Source organism: Cynara cardunculus, assembly GCF_001531365.2.
Source record: "Cynara cardunculus var. scolymus isolate 2C chromosome LG 17, CcrdV1, whole genome shotgun sequence".
NCBI classification, from domain to species: Eukaryota; Viridiplantae; Streptophyta; class Magnoliopsida; order Asterales; family Asteraceae; genus Cynara; species Cynara cardunculus.
In genome coordinates, this window is record NC_037544.1 from 13047189 (window position 1) to 13066012 (window position 18824).

An 18824-nucleotide genomic window follows, 5' to 3' on the forward strand; every position below is an offset into this window, starting at 1 on the left:
TTGAAGAAGCATCTCCTAGTACTCCTGGACGCTGAATTAGATAGATGATGCCCCTGCAAGATGCCTTAAGCATCTTGTACTTAAGCATCTTTCTTTTGACCCTTAATAACCCCTTTTGTACTTTTGATTCCCTCCTCCTAGTATAAATAGTGAGGGTAATCCCTTGAACAAGTGTGTGAAGTTGTAACCGTTTGTAACTTTGGGAACAATTGTCATCAAGAACAAAGCTTAATCTAAGCTTTGGTTCCTTGTTACTTTTTAATTTGCAAGTATTTTTCAGTGTTCTTCGTTAATTTGTAAGTATTTTTCAGTGTTCTTCGTTATTGTCTAACCTTTCCAGCTTTCTTTACTTTTCATACAAGATTTACTTTTACGTCATTTACATTCAGTCATTTCCATTTATGTCATTTACTTTTAAGCACTTACATTTAGTCATGCTAGGCTAAATACCTTAGTATGGGTGTAAGTGAAGGTTGTGAGATTACGCCAAGTGTTAGTTGATGTTTGCTCGTTAATAACAAATTATTTCACTATTCACAAATGGTATCAATATTTCATTTGGTAATCTTGACAAATTGATGCATGTTATTTTATTTAGATGAGTTGGACTTAAAATTAAGACAAAGCAAATAATTTTACTAGTTGTGTTATAGAGACTATAAAGAGTCGTCGTAATCTTATGGGTTGCAAAACTGTATGGAAAGAAAGGCAAGATCTGTACTAGTTTGGGATTGATGCATCACCAAGTCCACTTCCAACATATGGTCTAATTTGCACTTCCTTGGGAGGCCGTTCAATCAAGTAGCATTGTAAAGAGCTATTTGTAGAGCAATATTCATTTCACTTCGTTGCTGAAATCCAATATGATCTTGCATCCATACTATCTTTTAATTATTATTGCATTTTAAGATTTGGTTACTGACTCTCGCAAAGATACTTTCTCTTTGAAGCTTTATTGCTTCCAAAAACCCTTTTCTGAAGTCTCACTTTAAAGTTGACTTTTGTGACTCTCCTTGCAATTTAAATCTCTGAGGAACGATATTTGGTATTGCTTACCATTATTACTTGATTTGGACGATACTTGTAAGCCATGTATACTTGCATGATTTACTTTGTCATTATAACCTTTTGAGGTATAGATCCTTCCACACCAAAAGGGCACCCGTAAATATACCCAACATCCAATACAAAACTACCTACACTACACTGCAATATCTTCTAAATCTTGTACCTTTACATCTAACATAGATAGTCATCCTATTCCCATAAATGTTTGGGAAGTTGTATAGCATCCACGAGTGATAGAGGGCTATGCAGAAAAAAATTGATCTCCCACAGAACAATGATTGTGCATCTTCAAAATTGTAACCTTCCCATGGCATATAAGCTACTATTACGTGTTACCCAAAAGCGAGTTTGGTTCTAGAAACTTACTGCCAAGGCTATTGGTTGGATTTAAGTAGATATATCTGTGAACCTAAATCCTTGGCTCACTTAACAAATTGAAGGCTCACCTTACGGAAAAAGGCTAGTCCTAAGGCTAATCCTTGTCATTGTTCGTATAGCTCTTGCTGCTACTTATCATTGGTGCTTGTAATCAGGGATTATATTATTGCTTTTAACTTGTATATTACAAAGAAAGGATACAAGGATATATATAGACAGAAAACCTAGACAAAAGAGAAACCCTAAAGACCCATGGGCTTAATGGGCCTGAGAAAATATATACCGTATTTACATTCTAACACTCCCCTTCAAGCTGGAGAATAGATGTTAATCATGCCTAGCTTGTTACAAATAAAAGAGATTCGCGAACCAGGTAATGCTTTGGTAAAGTCATCAACAAGTTGTCTTCTAGTTCGAACAAAGGGAGTTGAGATGATTCCATCTTCCAGCTTTTCACAAGTGAAATGGCAGTCAACCTCGATGAGTTTTGTTCTTTCATGAAACACAAGATTGTTTGTAATGTCAATAGCCGCCTCATTATCACAATATAGGTTCATTGGTTTAGATTGAGCAAAGCCAATTTCACCTAGAAGATTACGCAACCATATCAACTCGCATGTGGTTTGGGCCATAGCCCTGTATTCAGATTCAACACTTGATCGGGAAACGACATTATGTTTCTTGCTTTTCCACAAAACTAGATTCCCACAAACCAACATACAATAGCCTGTCGTAGACCGCCTAGTAGTAGGATCCCCATTATAGTAGGCATCTGTGAACCCTTCTATAACATGATGACCGTGACTTTGATAAAGGATACCAAGACCAAAAGCACCCTTTAGGTACTTCAGTATAAGCCTAACAAACATCCCAATGTGGAGTTCTCGGAAATGACCGAAACTAACTACACTCACCAGAAAAGCGATGTCAGGACGTGTAACTGTCAAGTAGTTTAGCTTTCCAACGATTCTTCTGTACTTTTCTGGATCCTCAAGTAGATTTCCATCGTCCGCTTTCAATTTCATATTTGGAATCATTGGGGTCTCAAAAGGTTTTGTTTCAATCATAACAGAGTCATTCAATATATTCGGACAATATGTCCATTGAGACGAACATATCCCTTTCCGAGTACGAGATACTTCAATTCTGAAGAAGTATTTTAAAGGACCTAGGTCCTTTGTTTGAAACTTAGACGCAAGGAAATCTTTTACCTTCTTGATCCTAGTCTCATCACTCCCGATAATCACAAAGTGAAATACATCCGGAAGATGACGTAGTAAAGAACACTGAATGATCATAAGAGCTCCTCCGTAAGCCAAACTCAGTCACTATGGAATTAAACCGTCCAAACCAAGCACGAACAAAAATATCCGTTATCTATTTCGGGGTATACAGATGTTTTAAGAGAATAAGTGACTGCATTATGAGAGTCGATCCACTACCACTAAGACTGCATTGTATCCCTTGGACCTGGGCAATCCAAGAATAAAATCCATTAAGAGAAGTTCCCAAACTGCATTAGGAATATCCAGCGGTTGTAAAAGACCTCCCAGAGTGTAGAACTCGCTTTACAACGTTGGCACACATCACAAGCCTTAACGAACTATTGGACAGCGACAATCATCCCTGGCCAATAAAGATTAGTAGCTACTCGATGGTAAGTTCGATAGTAACCGGAGTGACAACCGGAGGCTGATTTATGGAATTCTTCGATTAGCATGGGATTAAATTTCGAGGTACGAGGAATAACCAATCAATCCTTGTAATACAATATGCCTTGGCGAACCGCATATCCAGGATGGCTAGTGTGATCAACTTGCCACTCTTGTATAATTTTTTTGGATATTCGCGTCCATTCGAGCTTCTTTAATAAGTTGGGCCCCTTGAAGCCAAACTGGACATGATAAAATCGAATTTAGCTCCCCATCATCAGCCCACCACGACAAGGCATCTGCCTTGTGATTCTCCAGACCCAGTTTATAACAGATCTCAGACTGATACCCGAGTAATTTAGCCACCCAATTTTGTTGACCTAGGTTGGTTATCTTTGTTGTAACAAAAATTGCGAACTTTTTTGGTCTATATACACAATGAAACTAGTTCCCAATAGATAAGAACACCAATGTTGAACCGCCAACACTAATACCATGATCTCTCTTTCATAAGCAGACTTGGCCAAATTACGTTCACTCAACGACTTAGTGAATTAAGCAACTGGCCGTTGTTGTTGCATTAGAACAACACCAATTCCTTTGCCTGATGCATCGCCTTCCACCACAAACGGAAGTTGAAAATCCGGTAATGCCTACAAAGAAGTCGTGACCATAGCGTTTTTAACCGTTCAAACGCTTGTTAAGCTTCCGAATTCCAACCGAAGGTGTCTTTTTTTGTTAAATCACTAAGGGGTTTCACAATGCTACCGTAGTGACGAATAAACTTCCGGTAATACCACGTGAGACCCAAAAATCCTCTCAACCCTTTCAACTATTTCGAGAATGGCAAGCTACTACAGCCTCAATTTTTTTGAGATCCATGGCTACTCCATTACCAATTATAATGTCCCAAATATTCAACCGACGATTGGCCAAATGAACACTTTTTTGCGGTTCACCACAAATTGGTTTTCCAACAAGACGTGCAACACCTCCTCCAAATCCTCCATATGTTTCGACCACGTCGGGCTATTTATGAGAACATCATCGAAGAAAACCAAGACATATTTGCGTAAAAACGCTCGAAAAATATCATTCATAACCGCTTGAAATGTTGTCGGGGCATTGGTGAGCCCAAACAACATAACCAAATATTTGCAATGACCGTCGCGGGTGCGGAAAGCCTTTTTTCAATGCTGTCCGGCCGCATCCTAATTTGATTTTAACCAGATTTTAAATCTAGTTTGGATAAGTATTGAACACCTTTCAACTCATCAATGAGTTCATCGACCACCGGAATTGGAAACTTATCGAGTATCGTAGCTTTGTATTAAGAGCTCTATAATTGACACACATTCGCCACGATTGATCTTTCTTTCGTACCAAGATTACTGAACTTGAAAACGCACTCTTACTTGGGCGGATCATCCAAAGATTAAGAAGTTCTTGTACTTGTTTCTCAATTTCAGCTTTCTGAATATGCAGATAACGATAGGGATGAACACAAATCAGTTTGTGTGGAGTGACTAATGAGATTCCATGATCATGTGTACGGACTGGTGGTAGTCCGATAGGATCGAGAAAAATGGCAGCGAATCGACCGAACAAGATCTGTAAATCATTTTGCTACGAAAATGATAACACTATTTTAGGATGTGGAAGACTCGACAAGGAATTCGCTGGTAGAAGAGGGTGTGAAGTATCTTCCAAAGATAACCACGTTTGAAGGGAAGCCTGAGAAACTAGTGATTGAATAAACCATGAATGCACACTGAAGTGCCCTGCAACAGAAACCCCATGGATGGTTGTTCCCGATTATGAATCACATCGCCCAAAGTCTTGAGCCTTTCCATACGCAACACCATATCCGAATACCCTATATCAAAGACCAAGGCCTCAATTTCGAATTCACAATTTCCCACTAAGACTTTCAGATTCGAGCAGCATCGTTTAATGAAAATTTTATGGCCATCACCCAATTGAATGTTGATGCCTAAAAAAATTGAGGACAAACCCAACACAGTCACCAATTTTCACGATATCAAAATTATGGGTGGCTCAACTATCCACTTGAATTCCTGCGATTACCCCTTCAAACTTCAATGTCTTACCACCAGACAACAAATCAGCCGACACCCCCAAAAGTTCCAACTTTGTACACAATCCGGTCGGGGAATATGCTTCTTTAACGACTTGTTCTTCGAGACCATCCAACATGTGCATCTCTCCTTCCTCATTCATAGACTCATCATCACCCAAAAGGAGGATCCATAATTTCCCTTCTGGACACTTAATGAGCTGGATCAATTGTTGTCCACAACGAAAGCATAACCCCTTTTTTCGCCTCTCTTCCCATTCACTACGTGTAAGCGATCAGACCCTGTGATTACAATTGAACAATTGGGCAAAGCGTGTGATGAAGCTCCTGGGGTACGAGTCGAAGGGAACGATCAACCAGAATCCATCCGTTGGGTAGGGCTTTTCTCACTAGTATTAAAATTAGCCCTTTTTGTTCATGTCCGCCCAATGGAACAGATCTCGCATCAGGCGGAAAAGAGAACCAGGCCCGCTCCCTCCCTGATAACGAAATTCAGACTAAGAAATATTCCCTCACAAAGGTCAGAGCATCTCCTTGATGCCTTTAGCCAAATACATAGCATCGAGACGAGACTGAGGACGAAGTAAACGTACCGATCACTTCACCTCCTCCTGTAACCCAGGAATAAAATAACCCAAAGCTTGAGATTCAGATAATCGGAGAACCAACGATAACAGGTATTCAAAAGCATCAATATAATCGTGGATAGAAGCTACATGTTTAATCGTGGCTAACTGTTCATAAGGATTCTAAATCTCGGGACCACTGAAGCATTGCAGTAATTCGTTTGTCAATTGCTCCCAAGTAAGTGAATCACAAATTTGCTTAACAATCGTGAACCAGTGTTGAGCGACGCCCACTATATTCAACTGTGCCAATCGGATCCAAAGATGAGAGGGCGTACCATGAATATCGAAATACAACTCAGCCTTCTGAATCCATCCTTGAGGATCAAAGCCATAGAACTTTGGAAGTTTAATCTTCTTTGCAGCCCAAGGAAATAACTGGAGAGAGCCATGCGATCCTGAAATCCAAGAATTATCTCCCCGAGGCAGCAGTGGAATTGGAGAACTGCCACCCGGACTCCTCGGAATAGCATCTCCCTGAAGTGTCGATGGAATATGAGACCCGCCAAAAGCCACCAACAGTCTTCCACTTTCATGATTAGGCTGTTTGCCTTGTTTTACCCAATACATCACAATTTTCCGAAAATTCCTCCTCTTCCGCACGATCAGATTCCCAAGCTTGAATCACAGTTTTGATCTCCAGATCATCCGATTGAAGCTTCTGATGTTGTTCTTCATGTTGACCTAAACGAGTTTGTTGGGATGAAAGTGGTAGGTCAAGGCAGGTAGGTCGGACCAATGGTCGAAACTAGAAACAGGATTAAACAATCTGAGAAAGAAAGATGGAAAATGATGTGATTGAAACGGAAAACAAATACAATAACAGAAAGGAAATTAAGGAAGCCTCCCTCTCTCTAAGCGCTAAGCTTAAAGCCAATCACAATCTATGTAAATCTCACAATACCCCGTACGTAATGCCTCCCCTCCTTTTTAGAGGTACAACAGCTCTCCTCTAGCTGACTTTAGCCACTTTCCTTTTCTACCCTTGTGGGCCTTCTAGAATACACCTTTAAAATACTAGGATTAGACTTGTTTTGGTCCATCACAATCGGTTCAGTATCAGTTCGGTTATCAAGGAGTGATAACATTTATTGAATGTTCCGTTGACATTAACATGGAAAGCATGTTATGCCAGTAGTATACGTTGATGACATGGTTCAGACCGGATATGATCATGAGATCATCAATGCTTCTCTCAATTGAAGAGTGATATTGGCAACTAGTTTCAAGTCACCAATCTTGGGCGTCTTTAATACTTTTGGGGCATGAAAGTATTATGATCATAACAAAGGATTTAAATATGTCAAAGGAAGTTTGTGTTATATCTATTGTCTGGGTGTGAGGTATTGGGCTATGAACAAGTAGATTCACCTATGATAAATCGCAAGTTATTACCGGATAATGGGTCATTGATTTTTAAGGCGTGAGATGCACCGAGGTGCAAAGGTCCTAGTTTGAGGCAAGGGACAAGAATTTCAAAGAGAAAAAATACATATATAATTGTGTATGTATACATTAATAAAACTACAAGTCCACTAAATACTAATGAGATTGAAGATATATAGCACAAAGAAACTATAAAAATATATGCACTCAAACGTTCAGATAAATGACTATGTTGCAGTACTAAATTTTACATGTTAGCACTTGGCAGTAGGCCATATAGTCCAAGAAAATAAATCTAATTCTTTAGTTCTCATTTTAAATTTAATCCTTCACATGGCAAGAATCAAAAACTACAACTGTATTCAATCTTGTCTAATGTGAAATAAGAGAGTAAAAGTAAGTCTGTGAAAATATACAACAGCAGCTTAGAAAGTAAAAGAAAAGGTATACATCAGGGCAAGGTCTTAGAAGGTGGAATCGGGCCTCGAGGCGTTTTCCCTCAATGAGGCAACGCGTAAGCCTCGAGGCAGTCCAAGGCGTAAGAACGAGGTGGAAATATATATACATCAAAATATGTATATATACTACACACACACACATATATATATATATATATTTTATAATACTAGATTACTAAGAGGCTTAGAGGTGTTGGTTCAGCATGAGAGAGGCTGAGAGAGAGTAAAAAAAAGGTTGCTTGGAGGAAGGGGTAGAGTCCAACCACACTTTTTGATTGAAGGGAGAAAGTAATAGCTTTTTGGGTTTTAAAATACTAAAAGCACACATTCAGGCCATTGTGCTTTGACTTTGTTTTTTTAAATAAAAGAAGACTCTTATACTATAAAGAGAATTACTACTATTGCCACAAAGCTTATAAAAAGTACCGCCTCAGGTGCGATTAAGGTAAGGCGGGCCTCGAGGCATAAGCCTCAAACGATTTTTAAAACCATGCATCAGGGAACATTAAAAGCAGTAGCAGAAGCCAGAAAGCAAACATACACACACACACATATTCAATCATGGATATTCATGTGGCGTAGAAACTTGTGAATTTTCTAACAAAGTCCTGTAGGACCCAGATGGACTTTGTTTGAGCAAGTTGGCCATCATCTAACCAACAATGCATAATGGATATCTGATAGGTGACGACCATGGTAAACGTATGTAAGGAGAAACAAACATGCATATCATCAATCTCAAGATATTGAAGAAGTCAAAGTGGGAAGAGAAAGTGATGGAAGAGTGGTAAAGTTGGTGATTAGTGGAGAACAAAGTATCGCACAAGTGTGGTTAGTGGAGCAGTTTTTAGGAGTCGGTTATTTATCTGTGGACTGTATTAGTCTTCACTATTTATATTGTGTATCTTGTCACTCCAGCAGGTGTCTTGTTAATTTCAGAAATATCACTTTGTTGGGAGAATTATCCACTCCATACGGACAGATTCAGAAGAGATACTTCAGACGCTAGTGTCTCTACTCATCCTAACCCTCCATTTCTTGTGTCTAAGAATTCAAACTGACCCTGGACCTTATCGATATCTTCCTTTAATTTTTATTATCTCCGGTAAACTGTTTAAGTTGCCCTTGACCTCATAAGTTTTTCAGCTCTAAAAGCTCTAAAACTGTTTAAAAGCTCTTCTAAATTCTAATCCTACACATGAAAAGCATTCAATATTTTATTCGACCAGATACAAGCCATATAGATGCAATAATCCCATAGGTAAATGGGATCTACACTTGGAACAAAATATTCCTGGCCCAAAAACCTTCTCATACAAGTTTTTGAACAACGCTACAAGATTTTACTTTTCTTAAACAACTATCAAATGAACATATATGAATGCACAGCAAAGAGTGCAAAGTAAATGTAACAGAATGACAATATACCTAGACCATAAATTATCAAGTGGCAGCATGTCGAAATGTGATTCGAGTATATTCCTAGAATACTAGAAACAAAAGCTAAAAACTGGAAATAGATATTTCAACTCACGTTCCTTCTTCAATGTTCAGCTTTTTGTATAGCCTAACAACAAACATGCCAACAAGGCGCCCATACGTCGATCCAATCATTATGCCAGGAACAAATTGTCCAGCTGGAACAGCAGTACCAAATGTCACCACGGCTAAGCTATAGAACATAGCCTGAGGACAAGATACATGCATCAAAAGATAACCAGCTCAGTGTTCCAAAAAGAAACCTAATTTAAACTATTTAAGGAAAAAGAATGCATAAACCCTACAGGCAGTTCATCCATTTTCTAACTGGATTTACAAAAAGGAAAAACAATGATGCTGATCTTTAATTTAGTTAGTGTATCACTAATTGGGATTTGTTTGGTTGGTTAATCAAGAGATTTTTTCTCCTTTATTTAGAATCCACTATTTTGGATTCAAACTTCCTTCAAATGTCAAATGTCAAAATAAATAGAAACTTCATAGCATTTCAAAGTGTTATCTTTCACAATTCTAAAAACTGTGTGCCACATTTTATTATTCTTATTTCAGAATGCACAAGATTAGCCAACAATATCAAAGCTTAGAAGGTTCCTTTATATCAATTGATATCTCATTTTCAATTGCCATTCTTTACAAAGAACATTACATTCTTTTCACGATATAGAAGACAGGTGACAAGTGGAGGTAAGCTATACCAAAAAAGTCAGCAGGCTCTGGGCGCTGTACTCATGAATGGTCTTCGCACTGAACAGATTTCTTATGGCGTCATCCTGCATCCAGATAAAGATGGCAGTGATATAAAAACAAGTGATGAGGTTGAACATACAAACTGAAGAAAAAAAAAATTATAGCATCTGCCTGGAATCTACTGGACCTGAGTATTAAAGAAGATGGTTGCAAGGTCGTTGTATTCATTGTCCTTGGTACAATAAAACTGCAAATATAAACGGTATAGCCATTGGGGAATAACAAAGCCAATTATAAACCCATGTCATTTGTTGTAATACTAGAGAAACAATGCTTAACAATTCAACTTACATTTACGTAATTCCCGTACATTCCTGGTGGACGAGGACATTCACTAGTAACATCCGAGTCGGGGCATGCACTACATTTTCTAAAAAGAGGCAATCCAAATGAGATTACTGAGGTTATCACGGAGATAAGACATGCTTCAATTATCTGTTAAGAAGCCACAGAATCAAGATTACGATCATATATTCCGAAGACAGACATGACCAAATAGAACCATAGGGTAAAAGTTACGCTTGACAAAACTTACTTTGACTCGGTTTCCTTTCTTGTGTAGATAATTTCGACGCCAATATGTTATATAAAGTGTCAGCTGGTTAAATAACGCTCCTGGAAAAACATGATTCCCAATTTAGATGTATATATACATACCCCTCTTTTCTTGCAAGAGAAATCAATAAGTACACTTATCACATACCAAGAAGGCCACCTATAACACCAATAATAGCCATCGGCAATAACTCCTCAAATGAGTAATCCTCTTGACCACTAAATTGGATTTAATGAGAAACCAACAATCGCCCATAGGTAGAATCAAATTAAAGACAAGAGAATATCAGGTTCTCACTCTGAGACATCCCATATTATGAAACCTCCAGAACCGAAATGCCCACACTTCCCACTCTTACACCAGCCCATCGCAGTACGCACTACAACAGCCACAACTGCAGAAGTGAAGAAAACACGCCACATAAGCTGACTCCTCCACCTTCAATAAAAGATCAAAGCCAGTTATTACAAAGTAAACGGTCACATTCCCCATATTTACAAGCTAGTTTTACAGAATTATGTAGCCACATTTGTTAAAACCAATAAGACCCACAAGCATACGCAATGCAAAAAAAAACCTAAACGATCGATTGACTGGATAGAAACATACAAAAATTATGCCAAGAAACATGTGTTTGCTTAGGAGATAGACCTATCATTGTCCGATCAGTGCTTTAAGCAAGTCCCACATATATGTTTAATATTTATGCATATGAGTCTGACAATTAGAACCAAAAGAGAGGACAAATCTACCAAGATGTAACTTCCTCTAGAGCAAATAATACACCGCCAACTGGAGCTCTGAAAGCAGCAGCCACACCAGCTGCACATCCACATGTTACCTTTCAAAGACATTAAGCTCACAAGTCACAAACACGACAAACAGGGATATAGTCATCTCACAATCACAAATACTATAAAAAGGTATTAAAAAAATTGAACCATGGCAACTATATAGCAAGGTAAAACAACTCTACAATTTTCATGTGACATGTGAGGTGCTATTAAGCATGCAAGTATTGTTACTGAACTGTTCTTGGTATTTCTTAGTGATAGATGGGAGGAAAGGTAACCTCTTGTCAAGAAAAAGTCATGTCAGACAGTAACGCAAACTATTGATATAGATATGCCACCTATACACACATACGCAATCCATTTATTCTAAAAATGATTTCGGCATGAACAGATATTACACCACAAGTCACCCAGACTAAGGGGCTGTTTGTTTTTTCTTCTTATTAAGACCTGTCTGGACTAATATCTCTATCTGAACTATAGATCAATTCCTGCACTGAGCTTCCAATGCAACATCAACCTTAAAAGAAACATGGCTAGGATACTACACATATATTCTACCTTACTTCCAAGAGAATGAAGTGACCAAGCAAGTCAAAGCATTCAATTGGAAGGACATCCAATTACCTAACCTGAACATCATCAAAATTATTCTAAGGATAATATTTTCCCTCCATTCCTTGATTAAACCAGCCTTTCCTCTGTGGTGGAAGTCTTATATAGGGTGTTCATATAGGGATACCCTCCAAGGACCAATGGAAAATAAATTTACATAATTTAGTTTTTATGCACTTTCCAGTTTTTGGAGTCCATACAGGAGGAAACCATATCTAGAATCAAACATAAAAAATAGAAGGTCTTCATTTTCTTTTTCGTTTGCTCTTGTGTGAAAAATCTTCAACTCTAAATTCTCAATATTCAAAAACTAATATATAGAACATAAATCAATAATTCAATATCAACATCACTCACAAGATCACGCCGATCACGATCGCTCTTAAAGACCTGTAGCCACCTAGTACTCAGATGATATTTTGTTGATCCACCCTGAATGTCACATTAATTAACAAAAGGACGTTAGCAGGTTAAGAGTGAAAGAACCATGGCAATACAAATTTATATTAATTGCAAAGTGCAAAGCAAGAGCAAATTAACTAGTTTAAACTTCCAGGCTGGAAGATCCAGAGAAATTTAGTATTCAGAAAACGGGAGTAAAAAAAATCATGTTGCTAACTTTCAATTACCATGAGAAACATGTGGGGTGACAATGCAAAGCATGGTAGTTTATAAACAGGTTTCACTTTCTTAAAGTAACTTCTGACACTTTTCACCATCCATTATAAAAGATTTAAACAATAGGGCTACATTAAAAGTAAATGGGCTGATAAACAAACACATGGATGAATATATGTTTGATCCTCCAACTAACATTCAACAACAGCAAATTTAAGCAAATAGAGTTGCCTTAGAATTAATAGTGACATCCGAACTAAGAACCACTATATAATGTCACAATTATACAATAAAACATTTACACCACTAAAATTTGAAGTAACAACAGACATATGTTTAGAATGACTTAGAGAAAATAGAAGAAAGATGAGGTTATCTGGAATCAATATAAATGTTTCAGTGTATTTTCTCTGCAGCATGTTTCCTAAACATAAATCTTCAGCAATTAGTTTACAGAGAAGATATTTTGAATCTATTGAACTTAATTTCTGATGTGAGTAGAGTTTAAGAGAGAAATGGAGGTAGAACAGAAAATGACACAAGAATACTCAGGTATTGGTAAAGTGATGGAGAATTAACAAAGAGATAATGAAAGTTCTCATTATAAAATAAAACAAATTCATTTATCTTCCCCTTAGCAACATGGTGTCACCAAATGTAAATATTGGCATCTACTTCATGTTGTCTACACATTAGTCATTCATCCTAATGTACCTCACCTATTTTAGGGGTTGAGGTATTAACTAATTTTGAATCAATTGGATGTCGTCCTATATTCTAAATTGAAAAATACCTCTATACATTTTTTATATTTATGTATCTTCCATTTTCATCTTGTTCCAATAACCTTCGGTTGTGTTTGCTTCTCTCAAGACGTGGGTCCTCAAAGAACTAAGTTCAATCCCAAGTCTGTAGAAGGCATCTTTATTGATTATTTCATGTCTAGAAAGGCTAAAGGTGTATATTATGTGCTATGATGTCAATTTTCATGTCACACTCTTATTATCCCTCTACATCTCCTAGCCTATCTCCTTTTAGTGTATGATTTTGATTATTCTAATAATCTAGTTCCACTTATTCTAGTGTAATCATCAATATCTCAAGAGGCATATCTCAATCACATGAGTTTGCACTCGACCATGACGCAGTAATCTAGGTCATGATTATGGTACCCTCTTTACACCAATTAGCCCCATGCATATTATCACACCTTATACGAAGCCAGAGGACTATCAGCTCTATAACCAAAACCATAACCATCACTTACTCCAATACTACCATACCTACTACACAATATGACACTCGTCCGGAAGCGGTATGTGAGTTGTAAGTGGGAATTTATGGTCAAATTGTACCACAATGGAACTTTAAAACACCTAAAGGTGCAACTTGTTGCAAAGGGTTGTTCTCTAGCATATGGTATTGGCTATGAGAACACATCCAATGTCGCTAAGACGCCTGTTGCTCAAATGCCTTCTATCCACGTACGTGTAAAACTAGTAGTGACAACCATCACTCAGTGTATCTACGATGCAAAGGATCATTTTGGTTCTTTATGTTCAAATAGGGTATAACTAGAATGAAGTTGCTTATTAGAAGTCAGTTCCAACTTACTAATTCAGATTGCCTTCTGTGTTTCTCTTGAATCGAGGTTTTGAGGTCTCATAAAAGGTATTCTCTTATATCAATCAAGGTATTTTTAGGATTTACTATTAGAGTATGTGTGTTTAGGTTGAAATTTGTTGGCTTACCCATGGTTGAAAGAGGAAAGATGCTAAAGCGAGGACGAAAAAAGTGTATTTGTCTAATTGGGAAGCTTAATTACCTAGGTGTTACATGACTAAAGATTTCATATTGTGCAAGCGTAATTAATCAATTTATGTTTGCTCCCTACCCCTAATGTGTTGTGATAACCGGGTCCTGGTTATCACTCAAGGTATTTATTATGTGAATATAGGATTAATTGATTATGTGGATAAATGCTTACATGAGTTTAATATGTATGTGTATTTTCATTAATGGGAATATATTCATAATTTTAATATGTGGGTGCATATGTTTATATATTATGCATGGAATGTCATTATGTGAATGCATGAGAATGTATGTGACTGTGTGTGTGTGCGTATAAATTTATTAGCATGCATGAGGTTATGTATGTGGGAGGTATGCATGCACATGGAGGATTTGAGGGTAACCACCTTTCCATATTTGGAAAGGTATAAATAAGTGGTTTAGGTAAAGGCAAAAGTTTCTTGCCTCTTTTATAAAATTGTTTTGAGAGAAAAAGAGTTCTGGGAATTGCTTGCATTATTTTGGAACTGAAGTTGGATTCATCTTGGCGTTTCTTTCAAAATTCTGGGTTTTTGCATAAGGTGAGTATTCTTTAAAACACCCTTTGCAATTCGATTTGCTACTGGTTTTGAATTTGATATGTGGATGTTTTAAAATATTACATACTGTTCTTGGCTTATTCAACAGCCGGTTTTAGAAATGTCTCCGCCATAGTGTTGACCGGATTAAAGATATCCGGTCACTGGGTCGTCCGGATTTGAGGGTATCCGAACATAGTGTTGTCTGGATTAGATTTTATGTATTTTAGGCTGAAGATTGCTCGGACACAGTGTTGACCGGATTAGAGTGTCCGGTCAATGTGTTGTCCAGATGAGTGTGAGTCCGGCCGTAGTGTTGTCCGAAGAAAGGTATATCCGGCCGAAGTGTTGACCGTATTAGAGGATTATGATTCTATTGATTTAATTCTCTTATTTCTTGTTATCCGGTTAAGGGATGCATCTGGATAGAGTGTTTGTTGTTCAGTATTATCCGGGTTTGGAATCCAGCCAAGCTTGTCTGGACATGTGTTGGCCGGATAACTTGTCCGGAAACACCTTATCCGTACAAGTCATATTGTTGAGTTTTAATATGGGATTTTCACAATTTAACAATTATTTGGGTATTAAATTTGTCATTGTGAAAAGGGGTATTTTATATCTTTTAAAGTGAATATAATGTTTCTACCAAGCGTGGTGACGTAAGTCTATTTTGGTATGAAACTGTATTTTGGAAAATGTTCCTACCGAGCGTGGTGACATAAGTCAGTTTTGGTATGGAACTATATTTTGAGAAATGTTTCTTCCAGAATCTGTAAGCAAGTCGGAATGGTTGTGCATCAGTTGGAGCTACCACAGGAGCTTAGTTCGATTCATAACACTTTCCACGTGTCTAATCTGTGGAAGTGTTTGGCAGATCCGAATTTGACAGTGCCACTACCAGAAGTCAGGCTAGACAGTAAGCTAAATTTTGTGGAATCACCAAAAGCAATAACTGATCGGAAAACCAAGGTTCTACGGAATAAAGAGATCAGTCTGGTAAAGGTTCAGTGGCATTACCACAAGGGTTTTGAAGCAACCTGGGAATTTGAATATGAAATGAGAACCGAGCATCCGTGGCTTGTTGATTAAAGGAATTCCGGGACGGAATTCTTTTGAGGGGTGGATAATGTGATAACCGGATCCTGGTTATCACTCGAGGTATTTATTATCTGAATATGTGATTAATTGATTATGTGGATACATGCTTACATGAGTTTAATATGTGAGTATGTGTATTTTCATGCATGGGAATATATGCATAATTTTAATATGTAGGTGCATATGTTTATATATTATGCATGGAATGTGATTATGTGAACGCATGAGAATGTATGTGATTGTGTGTGTGTGTGTGCGTATAAATTTATTAGCATGCATGAAGTTATGTATGTGGGAGGTATGCATGTACATGGAGGATTTGAGGGTAACCGCCTTTCCATATTTGAATTTTAATATGGGATTTTCACAATTTTACAATTATTTGGGTATTAAATTTGTCATTGTGAAAAGGGGTATCTTATATCTTAATCTTCATCCGAGAGCTAATCTTCATATGACGCAAAGAAGGTAAGATACAAGACAGGTTTGAATTGCTTTTCTTCTTGTTCTTATTTTTAAACCATATTGCTCTTAATTAAATTGACTCAAGGTTTTCACACAATTAGATTTCCAAAATACTCAAAAAACTATCTTCGATTTTTCCTAGCTCATCAAATATTTTGTATTTTCATAAATTAATCAAATTTAGCTAACTTATATAATTTCATCTCAAAATGTAATTACATTATTTTCTCTACATTTTTAAATATATAATAGCCATCAATTCTCCCTTCTTCAGAATAGAAACAAAATTGATTTCCTAACTTAGTATAATTATCTTAAGTTTTTTATATTAAATATACAGTCTTTTAGGATCTCGGTATATATAATTACCAAATCGGCATATATTTATACAGAGATTTATAGTACTGCACCACCGATTTATTTGATGTACCATCTAAATGTTGCTACCCCATGAACCAGTTTCAAATAACTACCCTAAAAACTGAATTGTTTAACGTACCGCATAACGAATGTGTAACTACCCCCATGAACCATTTACATATAATTACATATAAAACAAACCAACATGTACCACAAATTTGGTAACATCAGTTGGATAACGTGTTCTTTATGGATGGATCAGTGAATTAAGGTTGAGAGGTCAGAAGTTAGCCAATTGGGTGTGTGTATAACAGACACCAACAGAAAGCAAGAGATGACTGACATTCAGTCTGAGACCTGCTATTCTTTAGTTGGATTAGATCAATTCAAGAATGTGTCTTCAACCATCTACAAGTTGCACCTTCGAACAAAATTACCCTCGTTTATAAATTCAAGCACAATCCAATCTCCTAATACTTGGAGAGGACATCTTTAAGATGTAGGTAATCAAACTAAATTCCTATTAGAAACTTGTAGAGGTAGATCGGTTAACGGGGCAAACATGCAAAACAAATAGAAGTTCAAGGAGACAATAATGACACAACCATGACAATTTGAAATGTGAATTGATGCAATAAACTTTCATCCTCCATCCTATCACAATAGCTAGTCAAATACAAAGTAAGGGTGGTTGCCAACGTTGTTTGAAAGCAGTCTACCATAGATGACCAGGGCATCCATTTTAGAGTCTCTAACTATTGATCTATGGTTGAAATTGACATGGTCACAAAATGGCCCAACAGTAATCCATAAAAAAAAAATATATATATATATATATATATGCATTTTACATGCATGCATACATTCATACAAGTATATATATATATATAGATATATTCATACATGTAAGGGAGAGAAAGATAGAAGAGAGATCCACAACGTACATATATATATATACGTGGAAGAAAATAAAAATTATCAAATCCCATATAGATGATGTTAGCGGAACCCTTATCCCACAAAAGCCCCTGTTAGTAGTGGGCGCTAAATGTGTGAGCATATAGCTTCTATAAGCATTATACATTATCTGAGTTCACAAATTACGTATCACCTATGTTGTTAATTGCGCTGCTATAGCGGTGCTATCACGGTTCACGGTCATGGGACAATAGCGGTATTGAACAACGGTCCCACGATTAGTGGCGTTATTGACCGCTAAAGGATAGCCCTTTGAATGCAAAAAAGCGGTCGCATAACCGCCATCTGTAGATAGGTTGTTTTGGTGTTTAAAAAGTAATTTTATGGGCTTTTAGTTTGGACCTACAATAGATTTTATTTTTATCCCAGCAGTACAAGGCTTCATTTTTCTTATTTTTTTGGACTTGGACACCATTATTCTTGTTTTTTGAATTTGGACACCATCAGTTTGACCTCTGGCTTTGAATAAAAGTATTCACATTGTTCAATTATTTTATTTGGACTTGGACATCATTATTCCTAGATGTTTTTATTGAATAGAGATAATTTGTTGAGTTATATATGCATATATATATAATTCTAATTATTATATTAACTGCTATACCATTGCGATAACCGCTAATTTAAATCGCGGTCCTAACCATGGTTTCATATTTTGACAGCCATAACAGCAAAGCGTATCACATATGTGAGTGTGTGAATATCACATTCCTCTCCCATTACATCATTCAAAATACATGTAATTTCAAATATTTTAAACCATAACACTATTTTCTTCTAACTTAATTATTTTATTCGATTGTACTATTCTACATAAATCACTCACCTTTTAAAGTGATTCTTTACGGTCAAGATCACTTCAAACTATTTTCATTCACCTAAGGGGTGTTAGGTTTAGGTAGAGGAATGAAAATGAAAATGACATGGAATGGGAATGAAAATGAATTTATGGGAATGAAAATGAATTTTCAATCCCTCCAGATTAACCAGGAATGAAAATTTGGGTTCGTGGAGGAATGAACTCATTATATTATATATAACCAATTAGTTTCTTT

At 36.9% G+C, this 18824-nt stretch overlaps 1 protein-coding gene across 1 annotated transcript in view; it reads right to left on the reverse strand.

Annotated features, from left to right (window-relative positions):
• The window catches only part of LOC112500228 (chloride channel protein CLC-d), a 31989-nt gene that overhangs the window by 7391 nt on the left and 5774 nt on the right, over positions 1-18824 (reverse strand). Inside the window, exons 6-14 of the mRNA XM_025103614.1 lie at positions 12236-12310; positions 11222-11310; positions 10767-10907; positions 10617-10687; positions 10449-10528; positions 10205-10348; positions 10041-10100; positions 9862-9936; positions 9201-9352 (exon numbers count right to left, since the gene is read on the reverse strand). Coding sequence (XP_024959382.1) covers positions 9201-9352; positions 9862-9936; positions 10041-10100; positions 10205-10348; positions 10449-10528; positions 10617-10687; positions 10767-10907; positions 11222-11310; positions 12236-12310 — 887 coding nt within the window. The remainder of the gene's footprint in view (positions 1-9200; positions 9353-9861; positions 9937-10040; positions 10101-10204; positions 10349-10448; positions 10529-10616; positions 10688-10766; positions 10908-11221; positions 11311-12235; positions 12311-18824) is intronic.